At 39.4% G+C, this 15,233-nt stretch overlaps 1 protein-coding gene across 1 annotated transcript; it reads right to left on the reverse strand.

Annotated features, from left to right (window-relative positions):
• Positions 1–2,862: 2,862 nt before the first annotated feature.
• On the reverse strand, positions 2,863–14,069 carry ctss2.1 (cathepsin S, ortholog2, tandem duplicate 1). Its single transcript, XM_023425487.2, has 8 exons — positions 13,919–14,069; positions 10,348–10,472; positions 10,059–10,181; positions 8,605–8,757; positions 6,671–6,895; positions 4,348–4,513; positions 4,011–4,113; positions 2,863–3,257 (listed from the first exon to the last, which is right to left on the reverse strand). The coding sequence occupies exons 1-8, from the start codon at positions 13,935–13,937 to the stop codon at positions 3,158–3,160; spliced, it is 1,014 nt and encodes a 337-aa protein (XP_023281255.1). The 5' UTR covers positions 13,938–14,069; the 3' UTR covers positions 2,863–3,157.
• Between the last annotated feature and the right edge of the window lie 1,164 nt (positions 14,070–15,233).

Below are 15,233 nucleotides of genomic sequence, written 5' to 3' on the forward strand. Positions count from 1 at the left end.
GGGGGGTTGTTTGAGGAACAGGAGGTGTTGGAGTAGTGGGGCATGGAGCTGAATTAAACTTTAATGAGCAACAATTGTAAGCATGCTGAGAGCGAGGGGGGGGGCACTGGTGGGGGTGTGCAGTCGAGTCTGTACAGAGGGGAAAAATGAAAAATAAAAGAGCTTGGAGGCTCCTCTGCCGACCCCTGCTCGCTACTGTCATTGTATCAAAGCTGAGGTGACACCTTTCAGGTTTCTCTTTGTCTCTCTGACTGGGAGCCCAAAATGGAGACAGAGCTGTTTGTATTGAGCCACCTTCTGCTCCGTGTCAAGCAGGGAAGCTCCTCTCTTTCTGTACAGAGGAGAGGCGGGAGAGAGGGAGGGGAGGAGTGAATCCATTTGGCTGCTGCAGGTGATCCGCATTGCCATTTTAGCCTGCGGCACCCCCTAGTGGCTCTTCTAGAAACTTGACCCTGAAACAGGGCTGGCAGCCGAGGCCGTTGCAGAGCGGGTATGAGGGGAGCGTAAATAATGAAATAGCAGAACTGAAAGCTAACGTATTCTTTCAGAATAAAAGAAAAAAAAAAAGAAAAAAAAAGACCAAAAAAATTTACATTTTTTGATAATGTTTAAACCAAAAAAACAACCAAAGATTGATGGGTAACTGCTGAATCATTATGTATCATGGGTAGTTTTAGCAGTTCCCTATCAGAGCTACCGTAGCACTCAGAGGATTCAAAAAAAGCACCAGTGGGGTTCCGCGTGCTGATTATTTATGTTGCATAAAACAGTATTATGTTGAGCTGGAACTGAGAAACTGACATGAGGCAGTGTCTTCAGATGGAAGTCTTTTGACTCTGTAAACCCCAGTGTCCCCTAACTGTCCCCGCCCCCTCCCCTGTGTGTACATGAAGACTTTACCCATCTACCTCAACTGTGTGAGATGTTGTGTGGCAAAGATATTCCTTAACCAAAGAATCCATCCTGTCAGGGTGTCTGTCTGTCTGTCTATCTATCTTATCTTGTCTGTCCATCCGTCTCTTCTTCATGCCTTTTACTCCAAACCAAATGTGCTGGAATCAATCCGTAACAGGAGCCGAACGCGGCCCCCGTCCAGCCAAAGCTTAAAGTCCAGTATGCTAGTGTCCCATTGATCCATGCTCTGTATATATATAAACAAAATCATTTTCAAGACCAAAAAAGAAGGAGGTGACAATCCAAGCAAGGAGGATCTTGCTGTAATCAACGTTGCCTATTCCTTGTTTTTCCAAAAACTAGAATCATGTGACTTGCTGTAACAGAAAAAGCCCAAAAATCAAAACACTCATCCCAAGATAAAAAACAAAGGTCAGAGGAGACAGAAGCTATTTTTCCACATTTGTAAGCCACCCCTCCCACCCCTGTTTTTTCCGAAATGTTTAGTGTAGTTGAAATACTGTTCGATCCCACTGTTGTAAGTAGGAATTGATGAAATCCATACAAAAAGCTTTAAACGGGGAAGAGCTGAGGGGAATATTATATTTGAGTCAAAGTTTCCTCGGCTCCGACCCGACCCACCATGCTTTATCGTGCCATTCTTGTCCATGTGTTAGACTTACTAATGAATGTGGCTAACCAACCAAAGGCTTTAAAAAAAAAAAAAGATACACAACACTTTAAACGTCAATCATGGTGGGACATTTTGTATCAACAACTAAAGAAAATCCCTTTGAATACCTCATGTGAAAATTGTTTGTTGTGATGTTGCACTAAAAAAATAAAAATGACTCATTTGTAACCCAACACCGCGCTCTGCTGACTTTATTCTGACCTTGTTGGAGGTGTCAGGTGGGAAGATCTCCGGGTTTTCAAAAGGCCAACACTGACACCAATACTCCTGTAGAGTCCAGTACAGTAATCCAGCACTACCCTTAAAATGGTTTATGTTCATCCCAAGAAAATCGCAAGAAATCACCTCTATGAAAGTTGGTCTTAACCAGCTTCCGTACTTTTTTTGCATGACAAATATACAGCATATAGTTAGTATCTGCTTCTTTCTGCACTATGATGTTTTTTAATGAAAATATTCAAACCCTAGACGTGCATTTGTTTTCTCAGAATTGAACACAATTCTAGATATTATGTTCATAATTTCATCCTAATTTATTTGGCGTCTTTGGAAGATTTCGCTACAATTTAAAATTAAGTTTTGTGGGTTTTTTTTATGATGAAACAAACTTTGTATTTGTTTTATCAGTTTTTGTACGGTTTAAACAAATGAGATGACGCGTCAGGGGAGGAGGAGGTGGATTTTGTTACCTTTAGACATAGCTATCAGTTTCCCGCTGTCTTTATGCTAAGCTAAGACAACTAGCTGCTGCCTGTAGCTTCATATTTTATGGACATAAATGAGAGTGGTATCAATATTTTCCTCTCTGCACAATCTTTTCATAATGTTTACCAATTCCTTAGAAGGACTCTTGACTTTTTGGTAAAGTAGTTCAGTGTTTGAGCTACCCTGCATTTCCTGTCTGTTTCTACTGACTCTATCAAAATAAAGGCATAAAAACAGAGCAAAAGGCTTTTCTCCCTATGCCAGACGATGTCACTGGGCTACAGGCAGCTGGTATATGGAGTACTCAGCACAGGACACAGATATTTACCAGAGACACGGGTATTGATTTTGTCGTTCCCTCTGTCGTAACATGTAAAAGCTAAATTGACCAACAAACCAATTTCCCAGAGTCAATGGAATCCTTTCAGACAGTTTTATGACAGGTTTAACACACAAAGCCGGAGCTGGAGGTGTAAAAAAAATCAGCTCTTCACCTCCGCAGAGCTCTGATCTGAATCTACTGAAAGGCCCCGATCAGTAAACTGATATATTGATACGAACATGGCGTGTTTCACCGAGACATCTGTTTCTTTATTGGAGATTCAAATACACACACGCATACAGTCACATACAAACAAGCACACAGTCTTACAAGACAAATAAGTTCATAAATCCCTCCTCAAGATATATAAGATTACAAAAAACACAGAAAAGATCTGGTGTTAAACTTTAGTATTTAAAGACTTGCCTTTGCCGTTTGTTGGCCTTTGTAGTAAAACGTTCACATGAAAATGACTCTGTAAAAAATGTACACGGAAGAAAGAAGCGAAGTTCACTGTGTTACAGATCCAGTTCTCCGTGCAGCTACATGATGGGGTAGCAGGGGTACATGGCGATGCCACACTGATTGTTTTTGTTCCGCGACATCCGGATGTAGCCCTGGTCTCCGAAAGTAGTTCCCCAACTGGACGAAGAGAACGGAGAAGAGCAATACCATTAAAAAGGCTCAGAGCAAGGTTAGTGGAATATTGAATTTTAATAACAGGTGTAAACGGGGAGTTTGGCGAAGCTGCTAACAACTCAAAGATACCTGAAATATGACGAGGGACCTAAAACATCAGCCAAAAAAGGTTTAAGCTTATCATAAGTAAAAGTAACCACTGACTACAGCTGTAAAATCAATGTGGTGGAGTAAGAAGTACATCATATATCTCCCTCTGAAATAGGAATAAAAGTAGAAGGTTACATAAAATTAAAATACCTCAGTACAATAAAAGAACTAGGGTGTGTGTGGAGACTGAGGACAACAACAGCCCTGATGAAGTCACTGGTGGAAAATGGAGAAGTTGTGGCAGTTTTATATGCGATAAATGCTGAGAAATGCAATTTCTTCTTCTCCATTACACACACACACACACACACACACACGCAACTTTGGTCGACTGACTCGGACCAAACCTGCAGGCCGACTTCATCGCGGCTTGAGAGGCAGACATCAGTGCTGTCATGTCAGCAGACACGACCGAACCTCAAACAGAATGTAACATTAGGTCTTTACTCGCTGACTGTTCGCTTCCCTGCAGAGCCCCGACCTCCCTGTTTCTCTTCCTCTCTGTCCTCCACGATGAACCACAGAGGAGGAACATATAGCACCTATACATGTGCTCAGTTTGTCTGTAGGTGTGTATGGACCACACCGGGGGGGGGGGGGTCTCACCTGTTCTTTACCAGCCAGTAGTCTTGTCCTTCCAGCGTGCCGTAGCCCACAGCTAACACCGCGTGGTTCACTCTTTGGGAACAGGATGGGTCATTGTACACTCCTGAAACAATGATAATAACAAATGCATCTCATTATATCTATTTTTTAATGAACAAGATTTTTAAACAGGAAGTTTGTGTCTTTTTTTTTTTTACACGCTTGTTGTTGCCTATATTCTGATTTTCTGATGGTTTGAGTTAGATATATAGTTGTGTTATTATAATTATTGGGATGTGTATATAGACATATAAAGCCATCAAATCACTCTAATTGCAGCTGATGATGTGTCACTCACCGCTCCTGTAGAAGGTAAATCTGGGCCGCGTGGCGTCAATCCCCACTGCAATGGGTCCGATGGTGCCGACCGCCTGCTTCAGAGCCCCCTCGTCCCCTTCAGGCAGGAAGCTGTACTGGGAGCAGTTGGCGGCGCGGTACGTGGGGTTGTAGCGGCACTGTTGCTGCTGCAGAGAGAGGACAACCAAACGAAGGGTTAAAACTGATGATTTACACCCAGTGCTTTTCCTTTCCTAGTAGGAAAGGAAAAAAGAAAAAAAAAATAGTGGCTTAAATTGTTCTTTGTGGTTTTGTTGTGTAGGATATATAAAGTTTGCCTGAGGCATAATTGAACTAACTGAAGTTGGGGCCCCACGACCACCAGGGGGCCCTAACCAAACATGATATGAACTCTACTTGGCCTCGACTGCTTAAGTTGTTTGTGCTTTAACAAATTTATGACACATTGTGGGAGAGCTGTAACCAATTTAGGAATTTGAGGTGAAAACAACAAATTCACAGGAGGGGAAATTTAACACCAGGCTGAAAGAGTTTGTTGGGACCAGCTCTCAAACGTCGTCAAACAGGCTCCTTATTGGCTCCCTGGTACACCCCCACTCTTTACATGGGTACAGCATCAGCAGGTGCGAGCTCACAAACGTTACAATAGCAATGATATTTTCCTGTTCTTGGCAGGTGAGGCGGAAAGTGGATTTGAGAAAGAGCAGTCACTGCGCTCATTAAGAGAACATTTCACATCACAGAGAGAGTTTTTATTTCCTTTTTTCGGTTGAATTAGAGCCACGACACCTCCGCGAGGCTCGAACAGTCTGTCGGATCCGCTCAGAACTGCCCTCCTCCTCCACACAAACACCGGCATCAGCGAACCAGATGAAGCCTGGAGGACAAACACGTTGTCCGCTCCGATTAATTTATTGTTGCTCCAAAGAGACATTAACAGCAGACCACAGACAAGTGAGAAGAGTGTTGCTGTCGGCAGCCTGAAGGGTCGGACTTAACTTCTTGTTGCTGTTCATACTCCCACATTGTTGTCTCACACAGGAATTTGTTAACTGTAAACCTGTCTGTTTGCACTGGATTCCTACATGTTTGCGCTTAAAAAAAAAAAAGAGCATTTTGTTTTAATTTAGTGTAAAACGAGATAACAGCTTTCCAAAAAAAAACTCTGTGCTCTGTCCTCGACCCTTCGTCTGTAGGAAAACACCGGCTCATCCACTACGATCACTGAACTGATAGATAACGTGTGACGTGTGTGCTGACAGTCCAAGTCTGAAACAACTGTGCAAACTCTGACAACAACACAGACTCTGCAGTTCCCATGTTACGTCCCAAAATTACACTCAAGTTGTGACATGCAGATGTAGTTTTCACAGGTATTTTATGCTGTAAAAATAACATGTAAAGTAAAATACTAAATACATTCATTTCTACTTCTTTCTGTAGCTGTTTTTAAATGATGGATATTGAGTACTTGACATCATCTGCTCAGTCAGTGTCGACCCCTTTGTTTCAAAAGACAAACTGTGACTTAATGTTCACGTCGCCTGGATTGTGAACACCTGCAGGTCGTTGTACCTTCCCTGCACACCTGGGGATGATTGCTTTGTCAAAGGAGACTGGTTTCTCTCTGTGTGCTGATCAGGGGTTGGTTTCACTGAACGAGATATTTCACACTGGTCTGCATCGTTGGTCCAGTCTTAATTTTTCTCATGGATTAGTCCGACGCAATTAAGAGTGTTTCACAAAAATAAAGACTGACTGATATTAAGCCAAAAAAACATTACACTTTCCCCCAGGCTAACTCAGGCCTACGACCAATGTTACCATGGTAACAATCAATGTTGTGCTGAATCTCCCAAGTAAAACCTTGTCCTTGTCCAAAAGGCAAAATTTTCGACCGGGGTAAACAGGGCTCAGCAGTTGGATACGGTGACTTGATTGGCCTTTTTGTTTTTACTTTGAAAAAAGTCTTAATTTACCCAGAATTCATTGTACCACAGTCTTAAGATAGTCAAGAACTAAACTGCTTTTTGAAACTGTAGTCAAAGTCTGTCTTTGTGAAAGCAGCCCTTCAACAACATGATCGCTGGCTTGTTTACTTCAATGTCTGTGCCAAAGAAACGAACTTGAAACTGAGGCACTTCCTCAGAGCTGCCACCTCAGTTTAGATGTCGTTCTGACTTTGTGTTATCATTTCTTGCCTGGTGTGATGATGATTTCAAATCATCTATTCACACGTTTTTTTCCCAGCTGCGAGCACTAAGTGATCACAGTCATTTCCCACGACATGTCCTTTACAGACTTTACAGAGTCCCTGAACTCACCCTCCCTGCGTAGGGGTACGAAGCGTCGGAGTCGATGCCCTGGTTGTCGATGACGTACTGGAAGGCTCTGTGCATGTAGCCTCCGTTGCAGCCGTGGTTGCCGTATTTGCCGGAACAGTCCACCAGGTTCTGGGGGCTGAGGTCCACCAGCTTCCCTGTTTTCTTGGCCAGCTGGCCCTCGAGGGCCCCCGCCGCACTGAAGGCCCAGCAAGAGCCACAGGCACCCTGGATTTAAATGAGTGGTGTTACTGTGATGTCATACACACTCTAAACACCTCTCTACACTATTAGACAACATATATCACATAACAATACGCACACACACACACACACACACACATTCACTGATTGGTTGGTGGATCTATATTAAATCAGAACTGACTGAAATATTCAATTCAACAGCAACTGTTTTTGCAGCTGCAGAATTACATCAAATGGAAATATTCTAAACGTCTCGCGCATCCTTTTACACACATTTCCACACTTGGCAGCGCAATGCGAGTGTGTGAAGAAGCAGCCAGTGGAGGGTCCAGCAGAGTGTGAGAGGTTAAAGAACTCCACACACTCTTTGGGAAATTTTCCTGTTTGTCAATTATATTTAACGCATTGCACGGAACAGAAGGAATGCCAGAATCAATACTGGTGCGTCTCTGGTTGAATGATACTCATCTGCACAACACGAGCTGGTAATAAGTTCAGTCTGTATGTCAGATTTTTTTTTCCACTTCTTCGCTTTGTAAATCAACTTGTTTGAATATTTTGAAACAAGAAAAAATTCTTTAAGTACTAAACATTTCTTATTGACTTTTCATGGCAAGATAAATATGTTTTACTCAGCTTTTTACATAGAAGACATATTACAGATCATATTACAAACAAACCAAACAGGTAATTTATTCTATGATCTTATTACCACTGGGTGACTTCAGGGGTGAGATTTTGTGGAAAAAATAAATAGTAACGAAAGCAATTGTATAATTTTGCTAAAAATGTGTTTATTAAAATCTAAAATATAGAAATTAGGGTTAAAATGAAATATTCTTTGTATTTCTGGTTGATGGATTCATATAAATTCTTGTATTCCTTCCACTAAACATATTATGTTGTTTTTGTTGTTTATTTTCTGTCTTTATTTATGGAGACATCTAAAGAGTCTGGGCGCATCAAAGTCTCCATGCAAGTGTTAAATATTTCACATATTTTTACATTTCTAATGTTTTTATTTTTATTTTGAGTAATTTCTCTGCATGTGTTTGTTGCTTGTTTTATTCTTCTGAATTACTTTGTAATCTCTGGTTTTGAAACTTTATTATTATTAATATAATGAAAGACATACAATATGTACATCAGAGTAAAACATGATAAATAAACATATAAACATGCATAAAAACATGAAAATCTACTAATAAGAAATGATACCCAATAATTACGTTGTATAAATGTGTATATGAACTTTAATACTAATCATTTTCAGTAGGTATTTGTTGCCAAATGTACAAAATAAAAACATACACACTGAAAACTCCTGTTTCCATGAGTGATTTATCAAATCCACTAATTTAACACTATTTTCTATTTTTAAAAAAGTGGATGTAGAAATAGTGATGAGGTTACTCTAACAGCTCTGATATTGAATTGAAACTAACAGCTGTTGAATGTGAGCTGGACTCTCTGGTGTTGATGCGTGCGAGGTGGTGGCCTCACAGTGGATGTGGCAAAAACCTTTCAAAACTGGTGCTTGTGGTGACGACTTCCTGTGTGTACAGCTACGGACTCGGCGAGTAAGGAACAGGATGAATGTTGGAAACTGGACACGTGGGTTGTTGAAAATTTAGGTTGCGTCACTGTGGCATTAAACGGCTCAGCTTTCACCATCAGGACTGATTATCTAAATGAGCCAATGGTGGAAACAGAATCTCAAAGTTTTTTTTTACCTGCATTTTGACGCTGGTTACGCAGCCCTTCGCTCTCCAGTCCATGGTGTCTGGTACATCAGCGCCTGAAGCCCCAGCGAAGGGAGATGGCGCCCTCTGGATGCCAGTAGGAGGAGTAAGTGTGGCAAAAGACTGCAGGATCTCCTCTTCTGTCTGTAAGGAAGTAGATAACAATGAAGTGGCAGTGCTGACGTCAGTATCAAATTACCCATATTCATCGAGCAGGAAGAAAGAAGTCTTGTTAGATGGGTAAACACTGAAAACAGGAATCTATTATGAAATATCATGGGTGCGTGAAGTCAGAATAAATCTGACTTGTACTTAAATCTGTTACATGGTACAATACCCCTTTGAATTAAAAACATCATCAGGCATAAAAACTTCAAAATGCGTCATAGTAAAGTAAGACAAGAAATGTCATAAAAGTGTCACAGAATAATAAGGGAAAAAATTCATTATATAATGACTAATAAAGAAATGGCATAAAGTTGTCAAAATACGTCATACTATAGTAAAGCATAAAAATGTTATGGTATAGTAAGGATTTAATTTGAAAAAACATCATAGTTTAATAATACATAAAAATGTCAAAAATGTCATAGTAAAGTAAGTCAAAAAAACATCATAGTATAGCAAGGCATAAAAATGTCACACACACAGAGGCAGAACAGGAAATCTCCGCACAAAACTGCCCCTGAACCTGGACTCAAACCCAGAACCTTCTCATTCTGAGGCAACAGCTTTAACCACTACACCACAGAGAAACTTCATAGTCTAGGTTAATTATGAAAACATCATAGTGTAGTAAGGCATCAAAATGTCAAAAAACATCACAGTAAAGCAAGGCATAAAAACAAGGAATAAAAACGTCATAGTATAGTAAGCCATTAGAGTAGAGTGGGGAGGAAGTACTCAGTACCTGGCTCCACTATGTTCATGTACAGCGGGTTTTTAGGGCTTATTTTAAGCGCTGAAAGATTAATAACTGAACACCTGCAACAAACAGTATGAAAGCAGTGAGAGTGAACCAGTAAAGTTGCAGGTCGGACAGTTAACCGATGAGCTGAAACTTGATATAAAGCTCTGAAAAGCCGAGAGGAGAAGCAGATTTAGGTGAGAGTTCTTGGTAGTTTCATGACAACAAGCTTTACATATATATATATATATAGTTTTATTTGTAAAAACAAATACGCTCAGTAATTCCATTTTACAGCTGGGAAGTGTAGTTTTTTAGTAAACTTAACTTACGTACTTCAACAGGTTAGAAACATTGAATCTGTTAGGGACATTTGTGAGGTCCGGTTAGCCGCTAGCTTCAAAGTTCAAACTAGTCTTACTGTGTCTTTTCTGCATCCTGCTGACTTTCCACATCAGTCATTAATGATTCATTTTAAATTAATAAAAATCTTGAAGCTTAATTATTTATTTAACAGTTGAGCAAGCAGGCGTCTCACCAGGTCTCCCATGTAGTTCATGCTCAGGTCGTAGGTGTGAAGCCCCATCGAGGCCTCCAGGTTGTGCGTGGTAATGAGCATCAGGTTCTTCTCCCACAATTCCCTGCGGCGCACATCCTCCACCTGAACACAAAAGCGTGCAGAAAGAGAGAATGATGAGTTCATGATAAATCTTACATGTGGATTTTTTCGCCTGCAAAATACTCACTTGTTTCAACTGAAGAATTTTAAAAAGAAATGTGTTGCACTACAAATTTTAATGACAAGCAAACAGAAACTCAAGTAATACCTCATTTTGGTACGTCTTCCCGTGTGTCTTCTTCCACAGTTGCCAGTGGACGTCCAGCCTGCTGTCCAACATGGCCGCTGCCCCGACACACAGGGAGACGAGCAGCAGGCTCCCCAACACCAGGCCTGTGAACACAAACCCACACCTACAGTCAGACTTGAACCACATGAGAAAACAGGATGTCGTCTGACCTTTGATGAGACGGCTGCGTGCCAGTGAACACGCCGAGAGAACCGTCCGCCTGACAGAAATCGAGCCTCGAACTCGGAGTGTTTTTCACTTCATAAAAACCACACAAGCAGAATCAATGTGTCAAAGCCTGGAGGAGTGGTCAGAGGAAAATGTGTTCAGAGGTTGTGTTAAGTGTAGAAAGAAAGACAAAGATGATAGACCTCAACATTTACAGCCACACAAACTTATTTCTTTGCTTTCTTTCCTTTAAGTCAATATAAACTTCACTCCAGCAGGTTTGCAGAGCAGAAACCCAACATTGCTTGTTGAGCTCTTACTACAGCTGTATAATTTAATATATTTTATATTCTCTGAAAAGCTTTAGCTTTAGGGCTCACTGTGGTACATATGAAGCAGTTGTATACAGCCTAAACTAATATGTTTTAGTTATTATTTATTCATTTATTTATTCTCAAACTAGCTTACTTTCTTTCCGTGTATTTTTTAAACTCAGGTTAGCTTGGCTCGCTACTAGCCCAGATAGCTTAGCATGATTCATTTGTATGTTTTCTTTTTTACAGTTGCCGTAGCATTAACTACTTTTCGAAATTGAAAAATCATGTCACAACTTTACCTTATACCTGACCTCTGTTCCGTTTTTCACAGTGAACTAAAACCTTGGCTGAATTCATTTTTGCATCAAGTCGAAGGAGACTAACTTTGAAATGTTTAATGATGAACTCGACACAAATGTCAATAAACTCATAATGTTTCTGGATAAACAATAAACCTCTTTGGACCTCCATGGACTCCAAACATGTTGCTTTACAGGATTAGCTAACATTAGCTTTTTTCACTGGTCAAACATATCAGACATTTACATGTCTGACACATACTCAGCCATAAAAACAAGCTGTACAGCACTAAAACAGGTGATTGCATGAGGAAAAAAAACAAAACATCAAGTGTTACTTTATGAGCAGGATGTGGTTTTCAGGTATGTTGTCTCTGCCAGCAGCAACACATCAACACAAAGAGTCGTGGTTCAACTTCTAACAGTCACACGGTTAAAGTTTTGGTCTTTAGTTGACTCAGCACAGAGTAATGCTCGAGTGTGAAGATGCATAACAGATGAAAACGTGTGCAGCTATCAAAGGATGATGGAAAAAAATGCAGTGTAATAAAAATTTCAGCAAAGACCCCTTAAATTAAAATAATCATTATAATCCTTATTGCATTTCATATTTGCATTTTTTTGGTCTTTTCAGTGCATTCCAGGAGACAACCATCATTTTCTTTGTTTTAGTCAGAAAACCTTTATAAACATGACACAGCAGAAAACAACAGCTAGAAAAACACACATGATAAAAAAAACAAAAAATGTACATTTAACATGTTGCATGTAACGTGTGCACCACAAACAACATCTGAACATTGTAACTAAACCATGACTACAGTTCTTGTGGTTTGTGTTTATGCAATTCAAAGCCCTTGACGGAAAGACTGCGGTCTTGGTGCAGGGAGGTAAGGGTGCAAACAGGTTGGTGCATGTGATGGGAATAAAAATTACATTACAAAATAAATATAACTGTAATCTGTTACAGTACAGAAAAAAATTGAATTAAATAAGCTACTAATCAAATGTTGGTGATCACAAAGAGGTTACATCTGAATTATTATTTTCGTTAAAAAGCTGATTTTTCCATTCTGTTGCTTTGTGATTGATTCAGCATTGTGTTTCCATTAAATATTAACCTGGAGAGGTCATTAGGTTGTGAAATTTCTACGGAAATCAAATCTAATAAATGACAAGATGCTTATTAATCTGTAACCTATTACATTTGTAAACAATAAATCCAAATGTGCTGTGTCTTCACATTATTCATGAGAAACTGGGTCATACAAACATGCTTCAGGTACCGGAAGGGCTCAGTAATTATTTCACTATTGTTATTGATCCACTTTTATGTGACTCCTATCAATGTTATCATGAACTAACAAATATATTATCATAATAAGATATATGCAGATTCTAAACAACCCGCAACCCAAGGAGACGTCTTCATGTTGCAGCTTTTGTCCGACCAACAACCCAAAACCCAACAACATTAAAACCATTACAATGTAAGACGAGAAAAGCAGCAACGTCTCATGTATTTTAAAATAACTTCAATCATTAATTGATTATCAAAATAGTTGCAGATTAATTTTGATCAGTTAATTGACAAATAATTGCTAAAAAAAATCACAAAGTTCAAGTTCATTAGGAACTTCCAGTCCAATAGTATCTAATACAACAGCCCCATCAGTCACATAATGTTCAGCGGCTGGAGACGCTGTTGATTTAACTCTGTAGTTGTTTTAGAAGCTGTGGTAAGCTCTGGCGTCACTTTAGATTCCATTATATTGACATTTTCTGATCACCCAAACGCCTCTTAATCTTCTCTATATCTCTTTATTTTTAGTGCTCATCTGCGTATGATGGTCAGCAGCTACCGGAAGTTTCACTTCCCCAAATTTAAAGCTATTGAACATGTCAAGCCCTAAGTGAAGCAACAGTCACAAGACCCGAAGTGAAACTGATGAACAAGCACTGTCAGCATCACTTACTGTTTAATCATGTTGTTATGATGGATGTTTTAGGAAAAGCTTGAGAAAAGAGGAAATCTTTTTGCTGCTGGGAAGATAGAGTCGACTTTAATAACCAGCACTGAAGAGAATCTAAATTCAGGCTGGTGAACTCTGGGGTCAGACGCAGTGTGAATGCAGATCTGCCAGTTTCTGATCTCCAGATCTGATGATGAAGGATTCAACATCTTCAGATGAAAAGGTTTATAAAATAAGCAAGAGACTTTTAATGTGTTGAGTCCAAACTCAAATCTTAGGTGACAAAAGAGTCGTTTGCTACTTGCCTCTCTCTAAACAATCATTTACAATCATGTACCTCAAGTAAACTGAAATCTGTACCTTTTATATATATTTATACATGACTTTTCAGCTTTTCACCACCTAAGAAAATGGCTGGTTACTTAAGTTTGTACTCATATCAGAAATAATGAGTGTTTTTACTCACTGTATAGATATCACACACAAAATGTGCAGCTCAATGATCTTAAATTCCCCAAGAGGAAATAAAATATACATCAAAGTTATTATAAACCGCCACAGTAACAGTCTACCTCAGTGTAACAGGGTTATATTACAGTTTTATTTTGCCTCAGCTTTGATACTAACACCTGCAAACTTCACACAAAAGACTCTTTGGGAAAAAACGAAAGTAAAAGCTAAATCAGGTTAAAGCTTTTTATCTACGCACCCTTCTTTAATTAATGTCCAAGTATGAACATACGTAGAAGAAGATTTGGAACGAAAGTTTACAAAAGAAAAAGGTTGAACTTGCCTCGTTCAGTCGGACTCATCTCTGCTTCTCTGTTGAAATCTCTACGGCTTTGTTTTCCTGGTTCGTATTTATGAAGAAAATGTCACATGGTCTGAGTCACTTCTTCCTCTTCACAAACAGAAACCGACGCCTCGATCACACTCGTGTGTTTCCTGATCACCTGAACGCAATCTGTGAAACACACGAGAAACTGAATATATGAGGAAATAAGTGAGAAAAATGCAAGTATTTGTTTATTTATTTATTTATTTATCTACTTTTAAAGGATGAAAGAGGCAAAAATGAAAAGTAGAATAATAACTAGTGTCTGGAGAATATGAGAGAGGTTATGATTTTATATTTACTAAACTAAACACATTAAAACAGATCAAAATTTGACATTTAAAAAAAACCTAAAGCATCAATAGTGCCCCCTAGAGGCTGTAACATGAACGACATCTCTTAGAAGATGGAGGAAACAAAGAATATAAGAAAATAATGTCATTTTTTTCCCAGAAGGTGTTAAAAAAGTAGATGCAAAAACATTTCTGGACGATGGAGGGTGAATATGTTCAGTAAATCTGCTCGTCATATTTGAATATTTCCGGTGTAAAAGTGATATTTTTGTTGGTGTGATGGTTGTGCAGCAGGAAAGGTCAGAGAGGTCACCAACAACGTTAGGATGCATTCTCCGTGGGGGCACAAATGTGAGCTGCTGATGTCTTGGAAATCCAGTCAGTGGCTGTTTGCTGAGACTCGGGACCAAAGTGTAGGTGAAGATGAGGAGGCTGGACGATGAAGGGTCAGAGAGGTTATCATATTCGATGGCGGTCTGCCAGATGTTGTTGAGGTCTCTGGACCAAAGTGTTGGATGGATAAACTCAGTCTGCTGTGAATATAAACAGACTGGGCTTGACGACTCTGTGTTATATGGTTATAGCCCCTGACAGGATTATTTTTATACTATACTATATATACTATAGGCTTTGTATCACATGCTTATGATACACTGACATCATGCCACTGCAGCTACTGTGTGGTACCAAAACATTGACTGTAGAAAGCATTAGCCTGTATCAGTTGAGAGTCTGTGATCATTTGAGACTAAATACAGAGAATTGTTCATATACAAAGTTTTTAAATTGTAGGTTTTTTTCTTCATTATTATTATTTTTCATCTTGTGAACTGACTCTTTTTTTTTACCTGTTAGCTGATATTTTGTTCCACTGTTGAAACCCATAAAATCTGATAATGTTCATGATAAATGGTCTTGATAAGGGGAAAAAAACTTCATGTTTGCTCGGTTTATCATAAATAAAAAGTCCATATGATACG

This window comes from Seriola lalandi, unplaced genomic scaffold (assembly GCF_002814215.2).
Source record: "Seriola lalandi dorsalis isolate HSWRI2012SDOR001 ecotype SW California unplaced genomic scaffold, Sedor1 jcf7180002054782, whole genome shotgun sequence".
Taxonomy (NCBI): domain Eukaryota; kingdom Metazoa; phylum Chordata; class Actinopteri; order Carangiformes; family Carangidae; genus Seriola; species Seriola lalandi.